The sequence below is a fragment of the Camellia sinensis genome, chromosome 14, assembly GCF_055761805.1.
Source record: "Camellia sinensis isolate YWXY chromosome 14, ASM5576180v1, whole genome shotgun sequence".
NCBI lineage: Eukaryota > Viridiplantae > Streptophyta > Magnoliopsida > Ericales > Theaceae > Camellia > Camellia sinensis.
Genome location: NC_138974.1, coordinates 7,952,160 through 7,970,314, shown reverse-complemented (window position 1 = coordinate 7,970,314; position 18,155 = coordinate 7,952,160). Strand labels below are relative to the sequence as shown.

Genomic DNA, 18,155 nt, shown 5'->3' with positions numbered 1-18,155 from the left:
TCCAGTCAAAATAAAATACTGAAGACAAGCTCTAAGTCTTTCCAGTTTTTTATTCCAATGGAGTCTTCAATATTTCAATCATTAATTGTTTGACTGGAATAGAAATTCATTAGTAAGCCCTTGAGAAATGCCAGTTGTACCCTACTCAGTGTGCATTGCTTCATTGCTATCAAGAATTTAATACAATGTCTCTGATAAATATTCATACCCATGAAAAAGTACTTAGAAATTGTAATAATCAATTTATTCCATATTTCAGCCAAATATTAATATTAAACCAGACAGGAAAAAATAAATAAATAAAAAAGAAGAAGAAGAGTAAGGAAAAGAAAAATCTATATTTACAAAGATAATCACAAACCGGATCAAGTACACCCTCTAAACCTTCTAAAACTTGCACCGCACGTTCAACCTCCTGTTCAATTTCTCATAATGATTAGCAATTTTCAAATGTTTGCATCAAGCCAATTGTTTTCAAAACAAAATGTACAGAAAAAAAAAAAAAAAGAACATGGCAATGGAAGTAAAACAATTAAATAGCATGTTATATGCTATTTCACTTATGATTCCGTAGAATCTAAAGATGATTTAGTATTTGTCATGCTATTAGAACTGTTTTCTTCTACATTTCGTCTTCGTTAATGGTAGGTATAAAATGACCTTAATAGCCCTCTATTATATGTTCTTTTTCTCTCTCTTCTCTTTTGCTATTCAAATTATTTAATTTAACACCATATTAATTTACTAAATCACATATTAACCCAAATATCATAATTTTGTAACTTGATTTCCAAGTTTAAAACGCAAATACCTCAGTTTCTAATTTCACTGCATCTATATAGACATATAATATATATTTACATATTAAATATATGTATAATGTTTGTATATATGGTGGTAGAAAGCATTTGGGACCTCAACGGAATATAGAATCTCAAGATTTGAATAGAGAGCAACTGAATCTGAATTTGAAAACTAGCTGAATGTGTATCTTAGGATTTGAGAGTTAGAATAGAACTCAATTGATCAGAGCTTTGAATCAATAGATCAGAATTCAACTTGACCAATTCTGACAGAGAAAACAGAGTTTAAATAGCTTGGATTGGTTCTCTGAATCAATAACCAGATTTCTTGTACTTTACTTAGTAGTCATCTTCTATTGTTGCCTTCCTCAATAGAGCAATTAATGCGTAGTGTTTGCGTTGAGGGAAAAAATTATGAAGAAAGGATGTGAGAAATTTTTAGTTCTAGATAGAATTTCTCTTTCACGAACAACATTTCATAAATAAATAAATATCAAACTATATCAAAAGTAGAAGCGAGAACACTAGAGAAAATGGTTTTGCTTTCATTTACCTTTCTTTATCCTTTTCCCTTACCAATTCCAAGTTCCCAACAAAGCCTTAGGCTCCATTCTATTAATGGATTGGGTGATGCAAAGAATGAGAAAATAGAAAGGAAACACTTTTCATTGTATTTTTACCATCAACAACAAAGCCTTAGGCTCCATTCTATTAATGGATTGGGTGATGCAAAGAACAAGAAAATAGAAAGGAAACACTTTTCATTGTATTTTTACCATCAACAACAGTGTGGAAAAGAAAAATTAATGAGAGGCCACTAAAACTTTGAATTCTAGATGTCATTTCCTTTTCTCTTGTTCTAAGAGAGGGTAATGGGTGTTATGGGAAAAAGGGAGAAGTTGTAAGGGGGTGGGGAGGGGAGAGGGGTGGTGGCTTGTTGGCCAAATGGCATGGGGAAGCTGTAGGAGGAAGCGGACAGCAGTCTGAGGGGCATTGAGAGAAGATTATTGGGTTAGGCTAATAAGGCGCCAACCTAAGAAGTATCAAAGATGGGTTTCGTGTTCATGTTTGAGACGACAGGGACACACATGTCCTGTGTTTGGACACGCCTGAAGACACTAAAGTAGGTTTTTCCTTGGAAAGATGATTTGGCGTCAAAGTAAAACATATGAAAATAAAGACGGGAAAAGTTTAAAAAATAAAAAATAAAAAAAAATTCACCAACATATGTATCAATGCCTTTCATATCTATGTATTGTAAATTTATGTTCATATACATAATAAATAAAAGGGTAAATTGGAAATGAAATTGGAAGCACTAGTTTTTAGGGAGCAGATTTTTTGGGGGCAAAGGGAAAAGCTGAAATGCGCAAAGGAGGGTGATATAAATCCCAGATTCTTTCATAGAGTTGCATCAGAGAAGAGGAAAAAGAAATTCATTAAGAATTTGGAGGTTGGGCAAGGGTTGGTAATGAAGAAGGAAGATCAAATTATTGATGAGATATTCAATTTTTATTCAAACCTTTACTTTGATAGAGGAGTGGATAGACCAAGGGTTGAAGGCATTGAATGGAAACCGGTGGATATCTCTAAGGAAAGATGGCTTGGGAGACCTTTTGATGAGAGTGAGGTTTAACAAGCTGTGTTTGAATGCGAAAGAAGTAAGGCTCTAGGCCCAGATGGGTTTTCAATGGCTGTTTTCCAAGATTGTTAGGACATAGTTAAAAAGGATTTAATGAGAGTTTTTGGTAAATTTTTTGAGAACGGGGAGGTTAATCTATGCACTAATGCAACATTCATTTGTCTCGTTCATCTAGAGGACTAAGGCAAGGTGACCCATTGCCTCATTTTCTTTTCATTTTGGTACTGGATGTATTAGGGAGGTTATTTGATAGAGCTAAGGAAAAGGGCGTTGTCAAGGGGTTTGTGGTGGGGAGGGATGAGATTTGTGTTAGTCACTTATAGTTTGCGGATGACACTAACTTTTCTCATTAAAGGAAGATAGGAAAAGTTGGCATTGTGCTAGCACTAGTGAGAATCTTCGAAATTGTGTCCGGTCTCAAAATCAATATTGGCAAGAGTAGTGTTGTAGGCATTAATTTGGAGCATAGTTATGTGGAAAGGATGGTGGTCATGTCAGTTTGTCCCATTGAGAAATTTCCTTTTAGATATTTGGGGCTTCCGTTGGGGGGATATCCTAGGTCGGAGGTTTTTTGGAACCCTATCCTCGATAAGATTAGAGTGATGGAATATAGCCTTGTTATCTAGAATAGTTGTCAAATCGGGATTCGTATCGTGAATCGTAATGGTCTCGTACCGAATCGCGAATCGAATTGAATTGTGAATCATAAAGATTCGGTCACTTCTTCTAAATTATTTAAAAACATATATTTACACATTTAGATGTTAAATATGTCTTATGAATATAAAATATTTAGACTTAAATCAATAAAAATGTTATTTTGAATGATAATCACGTAGTTTAATAAGTAAGAAGTTAACAAACGTTCCTATGTAAGATCACCATCTTACCTTTTTTTTCTTTTTTAGATATTTCTTATCAACCATTCTTAATAAAAATAATAATCAAATAGATAAACTATCAATTTCTAAAGTAACAATAATTAACAACGATATTAATATTTAGACAACAAGCATACATACTTTTCTAAATAACAGTGAGCAAATAATAAGAAAGAATCATTTAGAATCTTTTTTTTAAAGCCTAAAATATTTTAAAAAGTATAACTGACCTCATAGATGTGATATTTAATTTAATAAAATAGCAATAGATAATTCATAGTGTAATTTAAATCTTAAACATCTTTAGAAGATATATAACGATTTTTTAAAGGAAAAAAAAAATGAGAAGAAAGGTTAAACATATGTTAGGTCTGACTAAAATTAATTGGATCCTATTAAAAACTTTATAATCACTAAAATAATAACAAATCATGTATATATGCTGGTTATTTTGGTATTAAACGCTATTAGAAGTTGTATTATGTCATTTTTACTAAAAAGATGGAGGAAAAATAGAGTCGAAAATACGTCGGACATAATAATTTTAAAAATTGCATGAATCGTAAAAAGCGAATCGAATCGTGATTCGATTGTGAATCGTGCGATTCACTAGAGATTCACTTCCAAAATAGATTCACCCTTAGATTCGTATTGATTTTGCAAAAATTGTGAATCGAATCGTGAATCGAATCGCGAATCGTAAGATACTGATAACAGATTCTAGAGGGGGAGATACACTTTGGTGTAGTTCGTGTTAAGTTGTATTCCTATATACTTCTTGTTCTTGTTCAAGATTCCGGTTATAATAGCAAAAAAGATTGAGAAGTTAATGAGGGACTTCCTTTGGGAGTGAAGCGCTGAGGGGAAAATGGATCACTTAGTTAAATGGGAGGTCGTTTCTCTTACTAGGAATAAAGCGGGTCATGCTATTGGGAATATTGTTGCAAGGAACATAACTCTCTTGAGCAAGTGGTTGTGGAGACTTCCTGTTGAAATTGAGTCGTTCTGGTAATCCATCATAAGAGCAAGTATGGAGTTCATGACAATAGTAGAGATTCTATCGTGGTTAGTAGAGCCACTTCTTGCCACCTTAGAAGTCCATTTCGCAATTGCTTCCACTAATGTTTAGTTTCCTGTCACTGAAAGTGGGTAATGGTGTAAACATTCGGTTTTGGGAAGGTGTTTGGGTGGGGGATTCCTCTTTTGAAACAAATTTCCCACTTCTTTATAGATTGGTTCATTCTCAGAATGTGTCTATTGCGTCGATGTCATGTTCTAATGTGGCACCAATCTTTTGGAACTTCAATTTCCCTAGGAATTTAAGTGATAGGAGGGAGTCTCTTGAGTTGGCATCTTCGTTGTTATTGATTGGTGGGGTTTCTTTGTCTCCTTCGTCTAGTGACGAGGGTTTGGAATATCACTTCTTCAGGGTATTTTTTTTTAAAATGTAAATCTATGTTTGATAAAATCATTGTGATTCTTCTATTCCTTTGTTTCACTTCATAATAAAATATGGAAAGCAGTTGTCCCTCGTAAAGTGAAGTTTTTTATGTGGTCCTTAGCTCAAGGAAGTGTCATGACCAATGATCTCTTCCAAAGGAGAAGGCCTAATCTCATCCTTTGTCCTCAGTGGTGCATAATGTGTAAGCAGAATGTAAAATCGGCGGATCATTTATTTCTTCATTGTCTAGTTGCACCATTCTTATGGAAGGCATCTGTTTGGACTGTGTGATGTACAGTGGGCAGCTCTGAGAGTGTATACAAATATGCTTCTTCTTAATTTTGCAGGGTTTGACGGCAATAGGAAAGCCAAGACATTGTGGTCTTACATTGTTTTTGCTATTTTTTGGACCATTTAGTTGGAAAGAAATGCAAGAGTTTTTTATGACAAGGAGTTAGATGTGGAATCTTCATGGGATAAGACGAGTTACTTGGCTTTGTTTTGGGCTTTTGTGTCTCCTCTATTTAAAGGAGTTCTATTTTTTATTTTATTTTATTTTTTTTTTCTAGGAATTGGATTGTTGTTTGCTATTCTTAGGTTGCGTTTGGTTGTGTTTTGTAAATGTGATTTGAGAGTATGAATTGTATTTTGAGTTTGTGTGTTGTAGAATTATAATTTGAGTGCAGAAAATTTGTTTGGTAAAGAGTTTTGAAAATAGTTTTGGAAAAGAGGTTTGATTTGAGTGGGGAATTGTTGATGTGATATTTGATATGCGATACAAAAATTTACAACTCATAACTAAATATACAACTCAAAATTATTTTAAAGCACATTAAAAATTAAAAAAATTTCAGAATTTTTTTTTTCCAATTATATAAATCAATTGCAAAAAAAAAAAAAAAAAAAAAAAAAAAAAAAAAAATCCTGTACAGCAGAGGACATCCGGGTGGATGTCCCCAAGGACGTCCGGGTGGTAGTCCCTAAGGACGTCCAGGTGGTCTTCCCCTGGCCAAAATTTTCACAAAAAACGCGGCTGTAATACAGAGCTCTCTGCAGAGGTTTGGAAAGTTGATTCCAAACACACAACCAAACATCATACTGAAATACACCTGTGAAATTACATTTTGAATTCACAACCAAACAGAGCCTTAGTTTTTGGAATGTTTTCCAGGTTGCACTGTTGATTTTTGTTTAGTTTTCTTTTCCATTGTATGAGGACTCCTTGTCCTCTCTTTGTTTCATGCATGTTTCTTAATAAAACTTTCTTTCTTGTTGCTCAAAAAAATAAAAGAATAAATTACACTAACCTCCCATGAGGTTTCTGAAATGACACTGATCTCTCTTATCAGTGTTGTTGGACACACTGAGGTAACATAAAGTTGTCTTTTACAATTTTTCCTTCTATGTTTCTTAGATTTCCATTACAACACCCAAGTCCACTCACTCCTAACATAAAACCAAACCACAGCCAATCTCATCTCCTTCAATATCTTAGATTCCTAACATTATCCCTAAATACAGACTATACAATATCCGAATGGATGATGGTTAAAGGCAATAGATGGTAGATGGGTTGGTGGTTTGAGGCAGAGAAGAACCACTGGAGGTAGTCGGGGACTATGGTAGTGGGGGTATGCTATTGTGAGAATGAGAGAGACGGTTTCCATAAGGGTGGGACTATGGTGGAGGGATGATGGTTAGAGGTGGTAGATGGTGGATGGACTAGTGGCTTGATGTGGTAGAAGGCCCAAGGTTGGTGGATTTAGGTGGAGAGGTGCCATTGGAGGTGGTCGTGGTCTATAGTGGTGGGGGTTTGCAATTAAAAGGAGAAAGACAGTGGCCATGTGCGATTCTTGTGGGTGACGTTAGAGGGTGTGTGATGCCTTGTTGGTAGCGATGTAAGGCACACTAATGGTAAACTGTTTCCTACTTTAACGTCATTGATAGTAATAATGAGAGCACTATACTTACTGTATGGAATGTGAGTGTGACTATATCTTCCATGTATGTACTTGTTGCTTTTGTATATTGTGCCAAAGTTGTCTCACCTGTTTCTTAGGGTAATTGATTTTCCTTTTTTCTATAATGTGCAAGCTTATGGGGTTTTTAAGTTTTTCGTTAATTCATGATCATATTCTCGATTACAGATTCCAGGGCTGGTAAACATGGATTTTGTTTATATACGAGCTATTATGTACTCCTTTTTCCCTGTCCTCTTTCCCGTCTCCTCTCTGTCTCTCTCTCTCTCTCTCACACACACACACACACACACACACACAAAATCTCGATTTTGCATTGTGGGGTTTGTGGTGGTGATAGTGGTTGTAGGGGATGGGGCTAGAAATGGTCATGGTCAATTGTGGGGGGTGGGGCTTGTAGTGGTCTTAATTGTGATGGTAAGTAGATGTGGTGGGGCTTGTAGTAGGCCACAGTGTTGTGACAATGAGAAGGTTGCAGGAGCTGATTGAGGCCGAAATGTGTTTCGTTGAGACCTTCAATTGAGATTTCTTAACTATCTTTTGAATATAACTTGGTACATGTTATGAGTATTTGATCTTAATTAGGGTGGATGTGCCTAAGGTGAAAAATGAGTCGAAAAGTGAAGTTTTTGTCAAGAAACACTCATCGTGCGGCGATGCGTGCGCGATATTTTAAACCTGTTTTTGAAAATTGCAAAATATAAAAGAAAGAAGAGAAGGGTGAAGTAGGGTTCAAAAACTTTTGGAAAAACAAGGAGAGGCTAGGGTTTGGAAGGGTTTGGACTTCAAGGTTGAAGGTGCACTCATAGTGGTTTCACCATCCACTTCCTCTTCTCAGTCCTCATTGAGTGGCTACTCTCTTCTTTCTAGGGTTTTGATGAAACCCTAGCTAAGTAAATAGGGTGTATTCTTAGGTTTTGATTGTTGTAATGGTTTGAACAAATTGTATGAATGTTTTAGAAGTTTTTATTACATTTCTACTATTCTCTTTAAGTGTTCCTCTATCTGTAATTGTTGAATGCTTTTCATACAATTGTTTTATTTGCGTTCGTGTTCAAAGTATAAGACGAATCATGTTGTTACCTTAGTTTAGAGCGAGCACCTTGTATTACTTGAGATGATTTGTGCATATATGTTGAATGTGACAATCCTCTTGATCAATATTTCAAGCTTGTATTTGTGAAATATTGGGTAGTTCAAATCATATCACAATCAATTCCCGTTTTTAAACCCTATTTATGTAACTAGTTGTAACCCTAGTATTTTCCCCAATTAATTTCTCAACTCTAGTATTTATTTTTAAATTGAATTTATATTTCCATTTCAATTCGAGATTCGAGATTCATCAACTATTTTCATCAAATTAATTTAGGAATCTTGCAAATCAAATTGGTTTAATTTCACTTTAGTTCCCATGGATCGATATCTAAACTTATCTCTATTCTAAGGAATTGGAACCTAGTTTAGTCTTTATTTTTGGTGTGCTAAACGACCTATCAAATTTTGGCACTGTTGTCGGAGACTTCTGGCAAGATTAATTAGTTTAAATTTGATTCTTATTTTAATTTTAATTTAGGACTGGACTTTAATTGTCAATCCTCTTGTGTTGCGAGTTGTGCAGAACTCGTTGGTGTGCTAAACGACCATCAAGAGCGTTTGAGTTGCGGTGGGTGGGGAGCAAGGAAGCACGGGTGCGGGTACGAGTACGGTACGGGTACGAGTGCGGGTACGCCGATTCGGCAAAACTCAAAAAAAGTACGATACGGGTACGGCTACGGTACGCCGATATTTTTTTTATTTTTTTTTAAATATAATTTTGATTAAAGGATCCAACCTACAAATTAAAATTAAATATCAAAACTAAAAAAAGAACTACTCATTTTCCTATAATTTAAAACCATTAAGCGTTAAAAATAATATTTGTGAAATCTCTCACTTTGATATGTTATGCACTGTGAATTTGTGATCATAATTTATTTTTAAAATCTTTCTTTTTGCTCATCAATTTGCTATTTTTATAGGGTGAGACCAAAGAAATAACAGGAGACCAAAGAAAGATTTAAAGTTAATTACCAACAATAAAGGAAAAAAATTCTCAATTGGTGCAGGTTGTCAATTGCAATTTGCATAATACATAAAATTGCATCATTCCCAACAACTACTAATCAACTAATACAGTATCAATTTTTAATGTTATGTGCATAAACTTTAAAAGTTTGTTATGATTAAAGATTTTATAAAGAAATTTTAGGAGGATCTAAAGCAAAAGCATAATGCATAGTCATACACAGAACTACCCTTTATAGGCCTTGTTATTTTTTTTTGTTCAAATTGCTTTTTAAAAACATTAAAATCATTTGTTGATATGCTTCTACAATTTATACAGACAAACAGGACAACAGAGAAACATCAAAATTACTGATCTGCAAGGACACCAAAAAAAATAAAAAAAAAATAATAATTGCTAATTTGCAAGGGCAGAAAAAAAAAAAAAAAAAAAAAAAAAAAAAAAAAAAAAAAAAAAAAATTGGCGTACCCACGCCGTACCCATGCCGTACCCGTGGCGTACCCATGCCGTACCCGAATAAGCCAAACGTACCGGACCCTCTTTTGCCGTACCCGGTACGCGTACCGCCGTACCGATACGCGTACCCGCACCCGGTAAGTACCCGGTACTCGTACGGCACTATTTTTGGAGTACCCGTGCTCCATAGGTGGGGAGAGAGAGAATGGAGATTTTTTTTTTTTTTTGCATTTTGTATTTTTCTCTTTTATTATTATTATTATTATTATTATATAACTAAGAGTTTTTATGTCTTTAAAACAAGATATGAATGGCATTTATGTCATTACACAATTTATAAGGGAAAATTTGGAAGTGCACAATTTTGTTGGTGATGTCAAGAATTTTCGTTTTTCTAATTGACAGTAATTAATAGAAAGGGGTATAAGTAATAAAAAACTAAACCTCAGGGAAGACTTTTGTCATTTTACAAATTTTAGGAGAGGTATCTGTAATTTGTCATAAAGCTCAGAGAATATCAATATAATTTACCCCAAGGAATATTGTTATATAAAAATGCCTAAACTAGAAAACAGAATTAAGGCTGTATTGCTTAGTTATTTTTCTCAACTAGAACCTTAACCTAGAAAATACAAGGAAAAAGCAAAGAAAAAGGATTAGAAGTAGTGTCTATGGGCTGTTACAGGGAGTCCATTAAAAGGGACTCGAACAGACACCAGACAACGAAGGGCACATCCCTTCTTTATAGACACAACCAGAAATTCAAATATTTGAACTAGCCCAACATCCATAAACTGCCAAAACGGTTAGGACCCGAAATCTTTGGAACTGTTAAGATTACAACAGTCTGAAACCACTGTCTTTAACTCTTTGATTTCTCCCTCTCTCTCTCTCTCTCTATATATATATATATATATTAAAAGAACTAGAAACTACATCTCATGAATATCCTCAAAGGAGGACCTGTTAGGATCAAACACACCCAGAAATATATCTCACACACACAGGAAACACAATATTTACGTGGTTCGGCCCAATGCCTACATCCACGGACAGAAATGAGAAGTTTTCACTAAAATGGAGCAAAATACAAAATACAAAATACAGAGGAGGAGATGAAACTCACTCAACTCACAGCTCTCACTTTCTAATTTCTGATCTGTATCTCATCCTCTCCCTCCCGTCTCTATTTATACACAAAGGAGTAGGTGGGAGAGCCTTCATTCTTGACTTTTGACATGGTTGGTGGCCTTCCTTTGTTGACATGAGGATCACCCCTTTCACATGGGGTGACCTTCAACAATCACCCCCTCAGCCCATGTGAGGTGATCCACAACAAAACCTGCTGCCAAGGTATCAAGCACCCCCTGATTGGATGCCCTGCACCCCCTGCTCGGGATACCCTTGCATTACCGTGCAGCTTCTTGCATGATGAAACACGGGAGCAACTAGAAAACTTCAGAGTTTGACACATCAACATCTTCAATTTTCCTTGCTCGGAGCTTATTTCTGAACAACCAGCCTTTGCTTTCTGCACTTCAGAACAACTTCCCAGCGATCTCATACGCCCGTTGTCTGTGCTGCAATCCCTGATGTTTGGTTCTGTCTCACTTGTACGTCCGTTCTGATGTTTGACAGTTAGCCCTTCTGCCAAGACACCTTCCACCGGTCTGTACAAGTTACCACTATGCAACTCCGTGCATAGTGCTTGCACCCCCTTATTGGAGTGCATTGCAAAGCTCACTTTGCGACTTGAAATTGCATCCCTCCCTTGCATCTTTTGAGAGGTTGCAAAATGTCTTTAACACGGGAGCAAAAGAAACTCTCTTCTTCACTGGCATAGTTTCTACAGACTTGGTTTCTTTGCTCTGAACTTTCTTCAAGATTGGCTTCACTGGCTCAGATCTGTGCACCTTTGAACTGCCTCCTTGCGTTCCCGTGCACCGTTTTCGCCATTCCTGATGAAAGCCTTGCTCAATCATACGCTTTGGTTGCGTATGTTCTCTCTTTGTACCCTTTGACTGGCATTTGACAACACTCATCTTTGTCAAAGCTTCTCCTTCCAGTCTATACAGTTTGTTGCACAATTTGCCTTGCAACATTTCTCTATCACCTCTGCGTACATGAAGAACCCCGCCACTAGATGAGAAACAATTTCCTTTTAGATCTAGCATACTCAGGGAGATTAGATTCCTCCGTACTCCTGGCACATGTCGGACCTCAGATAAAATTACTTTTCTTCCATCCTTAGTAAGGAATCGCACTGTCCCTGTGCCGACAACTCTATTCACTGTGTTGTTGGCCATCCGGATAGTGCTACCGCTGACTCTTCGATAAGTGGAGAAAAGCTTCTTATCCGCACATATGTGGAACGTACACCCTGAATCCAAAATCCAGCCGGGTGTCTCCAACTCTGACGAGATTGTAAGCAACACCTCTTCATCGTCAGAGGAATGCACTGCAACTGCTGTAGTTGAGGGACCTCCGTGTCCCTTAGCCTTCTCTTTGGCTTGTCTGTCCGCCTTTTTCTCTGGGCAATCTCTTATTACGTGATCCTCTTGATCACAGTAAAAACACCTCCTCGTGTTGTCCTGTCTGAACTGTGAACGCCCTCTGCTTTTACTTCTTCCTCTACCTCTGCCCCTTTCTCTATCTCTGCCTCTACTTTCTGTGACAAGGGCATGGGACTGCTCTCCTTCCATCTCTTTCTTCCTTGCCTCCTCGTTGAATAAGGCGTCTGTGACCATTCCCATGGTCAGCTTCCCTTCGGGTGCAGAATTACTGAGAGAAACCACCAACGTCTCCCAGCTATCTGGTAAGGAACTGAGTAATAACAATGCTTGCATCTCATCCTCCAACTCCATTTTGATTGATGCAAGCTGGTTCACAAGGCTGTGGAATTCACTGGTGTGTTCAGCAACAGACACACCATTCTTCAGCTTCAAGTTTATAAGCCTTCTCATTATCAAGGCTTTGTTCCGTGCGGTCTTGGACTGGTACATGCCCTCCAATTTCATCCATAGGGCATAGGCGTCTGTCTCTTGGGCAACATGGTGGAACACACTGTGGTCAATCCACTGTCTGATTTGACCGACAGTCTTCCGGTTGGTTTTTATCCAGTCCACATCCTTGTCTCCATCTGGTTTGACCCCCTTTAGCGCTATAGGGTCAAACAAATCTTTACAATACAGGACGTCCTCCATCCGCGGCTTCCATATCGCATAATTAGAAGCGTTCAACCGAATCATCGGCCCTGAAGCTGATGTGGATTCCTCCATCATCCAGAAAGTAATCTCTGTTTGAAAAACAGGCTTTGCTGTGAAGTCCGGACTGCTCAAATTAGCCGGAAAAACACTTTGGATTGCCAAAATAAAAACTGCGAATTTTTGAAAAACTTATTTGCAAAATCTGACCGTACGGATGTGTCCGGAATACTCCAAATAGTCAGAAACCACTATTGGATCACCAAAAACGGACTCCAAATGGCTTAGATCAAGCCAAAACAATTTTAACGGTGCAGATCGGCAGAATCTGGTGCGCCTGCGAAGCACCAGATTACTCCTCCAGTTATGCTGACGTCAGGCTGGCGTCATCGGCTCAGTCATCGGCTCGGTCAGCGGCTCCGGCTCGGTCAACGCGGCTCCTGCTCGAGCGGCTTGATGCGCGCGCGTGCGGCGCGTGTCGCGCGTCAACTCACGCGTCGTCTACCTTCGTCCGCGCGTGTAGCGCGTGTCTGAGACTGTAACCACGCGCCGGGAGCCTGCACGGCGCGTGTAGGCGCGTGACGCGACTGGGATTCACGCGCCAACTTCCAGAGGCGCGTGAGGGCGCGTCCTGCCTCCGTTGGGTGTCTGCTTTATATTTCTGGACTCCTCTCGTCGAGCCCTTGCTCCTGGTATACTCAAAATCTGATTTCGAGCAATACGATTTCTGGGCAGTTTCGGAACAACACTCTGTTTTTCCGCAAAACGCACAACACCGGCTCTGATACCACTTGTTAGGATCAAACACACCCAGAAATATATCTCACACACACAGGAAACACAATATTTACGTGGTTCGGCCCAATGCCTACATCCACGGACAGAAATGAGAAGTTTTCACTAAAATGGAGCAAAATACAAAATACAGAGGAGGAGATGAAACTCACTCAACTCACAGCTCTCACTTTCTAATTTCTGATCTGTATCTCATCCTCTCCCTCTCGTCTCTATTTATACACAAAGGAGTAGGTGGGAGAGCCTTCATTCTTGACTTTTGACATGGTTGGTGGCCTTCCTTTGTTGACATGAGGATCACCCCTTTCACATGGGGTGACCTTCAACAGGACCTCCAATGGAAGCTTCAAGAAATAAGGAAAATTCTTCCTTTATTTATAGGAGATGAGAGCATAATCATTTGCTTAAGATTTCAATGTGGGAATGAAGCTAAAATTTCATGGAGGGAAAACAAAAATTGAATTCCCTCCAAAGTGAAAGTATAGATATTCTTCTAGATTCCAATATGAGAACCAAGAAATGATGATAAATAAAAAACATGGAGATTATTATTGTTATTAATAGTAAATAATATATAACAACTATATATATTTCTTTGTCCTATTCTCATTGTGTCTATCCTAATCGTTGCGTACCATATCCATATTGTGTCTAAGTTTGTTTCCGCATTCCTACTTCTTAGGTGTAGTTTTAAGACTCGCCCATTAAAAAGCTAAGGCCAAAAATTCTAATCTTGCCAATGTGTTATCACGGTACACTGTAAAACTTACTGAATTTAGAAAAGAAAATAATAAATAAATAAAAGAGTAAATTACAAATACAGTCCTTGAGATTTTCTTAAAATGCAGATTTGCCCTCTGGTTCTAGAAATTACAATCAGAATTTTTCATTTAACAAAATTGAAAAAAAAAAAAAAAAAAAAAAAAAAAATCCTAACTATCCTCCTATACAACAATCAAATTATCAAAGCTATTAATTTGAATATATTGCTGAAATCATTTAAAACTATTAATTGACTCAATAGTTAATAAATGAAAGGAGTTATTTGTTATGTGATTAGAATTTTAAAGGACATAATGTAATTTTCAAAATCATAGGAGGCAATTAATATTTTAAACAAATCTTAAGAGTTGTATTTGTAACTTATCTAAAATGGAACTGTGGGACGTCCAAAATGAAGAATGTAAATAATATCACTTAGAGTGGCAAAGCTATGCAAATAGTAGATAATTTGAGGGCTGGAGAGCAAGTAGCTAGATGAGAGTAGAGCAAGCGGTTTAGGAATGAAGAAATATGGCAATAGAAATGAGCAACATCTCTCCAAATCTACAAAAAAAATCTCTTCTCAAACCTTGGGAAATGGGTCCTATTTGTAGGCTTTTCTTTGGTACTGAATATACCAAGTGGCTAAATAGAGTGATGCCACATGTCTCTAGGATCACATGGAATATTCCTTGTCCTAACCGTAGAGTTTCAGTGGACATGTGTCTCCCTCGGTATGTGCTGTTTTGGTATGTACCTCGGCAGTACCTCTTACAATATCACCTCTCATGGTGGTACCTTCTGAGGTGGTATTTCCCTCAAGAGTACCTACCTCGATGATACTTTACTCTGTACCACCTTATGTAGTACAATTTCCCAACATACCTTACTCATCAGTTATAGCCTGCATTCAGTTATTCTTGGATCCACCTCAACGACTCCCTTACTCTTAGCCACCAAACCACAAGATCCCCAATTTCCTTGTTTTGGGTCAGAACAAAGGCTCAACTCAATCGAGTTGTGCCTCATACTAAGCCTCAAGGGCTCCCTTGGTCCTACCATTGCAACCAATGCAGGTCCATAGCCTCGGTAAATGGAAAGGAAGTCCCTTACGTTCAAGCTTCTCTTCATTCATCTTCGCAGGAGTCATGATCCTGACTTGCCGCGGTATACTGGTACCTTTGGAGCCTGTTGTCAGCTCCAAGCATTGCTCTCTATTTCCATAGAGAAGGGGTCTTCCTCTAAGGTTGCATTCACCTTAGAGAGTCTTGCCTCAAATAGTAGTGTCTGTGGCTGCAATCACCTCAGATAGTCTTCTCTTAGGGGGAATGCCTTAGGTACTTGTGCCTTGGAGGAGGTGGTGGCGCAACGGTTGTCTTGCGGGGGGCGGTGCCTTAGTAAGTCACCTCAGGTACTAGGGCCACAATAGGTCCTACCTCGGGTAATTACCATGGGTACTTATACCGTAGGTGGTCTTTTCAGATCCAATAAGTTGGACCTTATTCGGTCCATTGTTGACCCGTTTTTCTTAGGGTTTTGCCCATACTCCTTTTATCATAATCATTCCCTAAATAAAGGCGACTTTAGTGGTTAAGTCAACATTAGGATTTCTAACCCTCTACAGGAACTGTGGACATTGAATGGACAATCTAGTAGCACTCATGAATTGGAATGAATCACAAAGACTAGAGGTACCTAAAATCCTTAATGTATATAGTATATTAGACTATTAATTATTTTATATACAAATAGTACATCAAATTATTTTTATATACATAAAGTAGGTTTGAGAAATTTTAAATATACAAAAATTATTGTTTTTATTTGATTTTAAAAAATAAATATTAGATGAGATGGTTAAAAAAATATTGTCTGTCTTAATACCAAACATAAACTCCCACTATATATATATTAGTGATACTGATGGTTTACCCCTTTAAATTTTGAAGTTTTAAAAGAAATTTTACAAATAAATAAAAGCATATTAGAATTTTTTCAAATTACACGTATCACTTGAAGAATATTACTATGTGTTAATTTTAAGACTCCATTAACTAAAAACGAATATATACTAATAATTTAATAAGTTCATTAATATGTGTTATTTAAAATCAACTATGTCACGAGGAAAGTAAATTCATTACTATCAATAATTTAAAATAAAATTTAATAAAAAAATTATAATAATATTAAAAAATGAAGAAAGCTTTCAATTTATAGGAAAATGTTTGGGTGTGGAGGACTCCCCCACCAGTGACGTATTCACCATTGATGTGTTAGAATTTTTTTAAAAAATTATTTCTGACAACAACATAAATAGTTCAGATCATTTTAAGAATTGTGAGGTCGTGTTTTGTGAGTCTCTATCATTACTATCATTACTGCAGTTTTATATTGTCAGAAACCACATTCAGCTGGTGAAGATTCATTTGTTTAATTTTTCCTCTGTTTAACAGAGGGGGCACCTTTTGAATGCATTGATTTCAGTTAACCATACACTACTAGTTGTCCATATAATAATACCGTAATAATCTTTAAAAAGAGAGAGAGAGAGAGAGAGAGAGAGAGAGAGAGAATAGGATCGTACTTGGAGTTGTTGGGGAGAAGCAGAGCGGCCTCGGCCCTGAATGCCGATGAGTGCAACAATAAGTGAATTTTCATGGTCGTTGAAGGTAACCACCTCATCTTCTTCTTCGTCTTCTTCAACTTGCCTTTGTTCGTCTACCAGAGAACACAAACAAACAGGGAATAAAGGCAGACGAACAAGGGCAACTCTTCCATTTCCACTTGGAGTTGGAGTTGAGGGCTCAAAAGCTTTGTGAAATTGCAGACCAGCTCTGGGTTTTAGTTTTAACGGTGATATCGTTGGCAATGGCGTCAATCCAAACCCTAGATTTCCGACTTGGATCGTTGCCATTCACTCCGGCTTCACTGCCTTTCCCTGTTCTGTTTGCTTGTTTGTTTGCGTTGGTAATTCAACTAGATACGCTCCCATTCCCGTGGATGTGATCTGCCACGTGGCTCATTCTTATTCAAACACCTCGCACGTCAGTGCAGGGCATCTTCTTGATATGTTATCATTTGCACAAAATTATCCCTAACTAGTATTGGCCTGAGCTAATTCAAAATCGGTTCCGTTGAGTAAAATGGGGATATCCATCTTATAATAATAAAATACAAATAAATAAATAAATTACAAACACATTTATTTAAATTACAAATTATTTTTTTAATTCTAAAAATTATATTATGCTTCTTAAGATTTCTAATTTCATAATAAATAAGTCATTTTATTAATAAATTATCAAGTTAATTAACATTTTTTTAATAATGTTAAAATTTTATTTAAGATAATTTTATTATTGTATAGGTAAACAGTTAGAAATCTCACTTTTTAATTAATTCTATTAAATAAAAAAATTCTGACAGGAAACCGTTTGGTAACACTTACGTTTTCTGTTTATATTTACAAGAATTTAAAAAACTCAAATAAAAACTTGTTTGGTAAAATTTTTGATTTATAAATTAGTGATCTCAGTTTATAAATTTGGCCAAAAAATGAAAACACAAAAAATGTATTTCCGTTTTGAGTTTTGAGTTTTTTTTTTTTACCACCCAATACTAGCCACCACCCGTCACCATTTTTCACTACCGTCTTCTGCAACCACCGGCCACCACCACCCACCACCAACCACCCACTCACCACCACCACCCACCCCTCGCCACCACCACCACCACCACCACCACCCACCACCCATCACCACCACCCACCCGCCACCACCACCCACCACCCACTCACTACCACCTATCACTCGCCACCGTCACCCACCCATCCACCCACCTACTACCACCACCACCCGCCGCTACCTACCCGCCACCACCACTCGCCATCCGCCACCCACCTGCCACCACCACCACTCGCCATCCGCCACCCACCTACCACCACCACCTACCACCCCCCACCATCACCCACCCACCCACCATCACCACCCACCACCGACCCGCCATCCGCCACCCACCTGCCACTGCCACCGCCACCCCCACCCGCCATCCGCTACCCACCTACCACCACCACCTACCACCCGCCACCACCACCACCACCACCATCCACTAGCTACCACCCAC

The 18,155-nt window shown here is 37.6% G+C and overlaps 1 protein-coding gene across 4 annotated transcripts in view; it reads right to left on the bottom strand.

Moving 5' to 3' along the window:
* LOC114278648 (putative plastid-lipid-associated protein 12, chloroplastic) overlaps nucleotides 1-17,698 on the bottom strand; it is a 60,896-nt gene extending 43,198 nt beyond the window's left edge. For 2 of the 4 annotated variants that reach the window (XM_082906249.1, XM_028220741.2), the window contains exons 1-2: nucleotides 16,618-17,698; nucleotides 362-415 (exon numbers count right to left, since the gene is read on the bottom strand). In XM_082906249.1, coding sequence (XP_082762375.1) covers nucleotides 362-415; nucleotides 16,618-16,947 — 384 coding nt within the window. In that variant the 5' untranslated portion in view covers nucleotides 16,948-17,698. The remainder of the gene's footprint in view (nucleotides 1-361; nucleotides 416-16,617) is intronic. The other 2 variants (XM_082906250.1, XM_028220742.2) reach the window with 2 other exon arrangements.
* Between the last annotated feature and the right edge of the window lie 457 nt (nucleotides 17,699-18,155).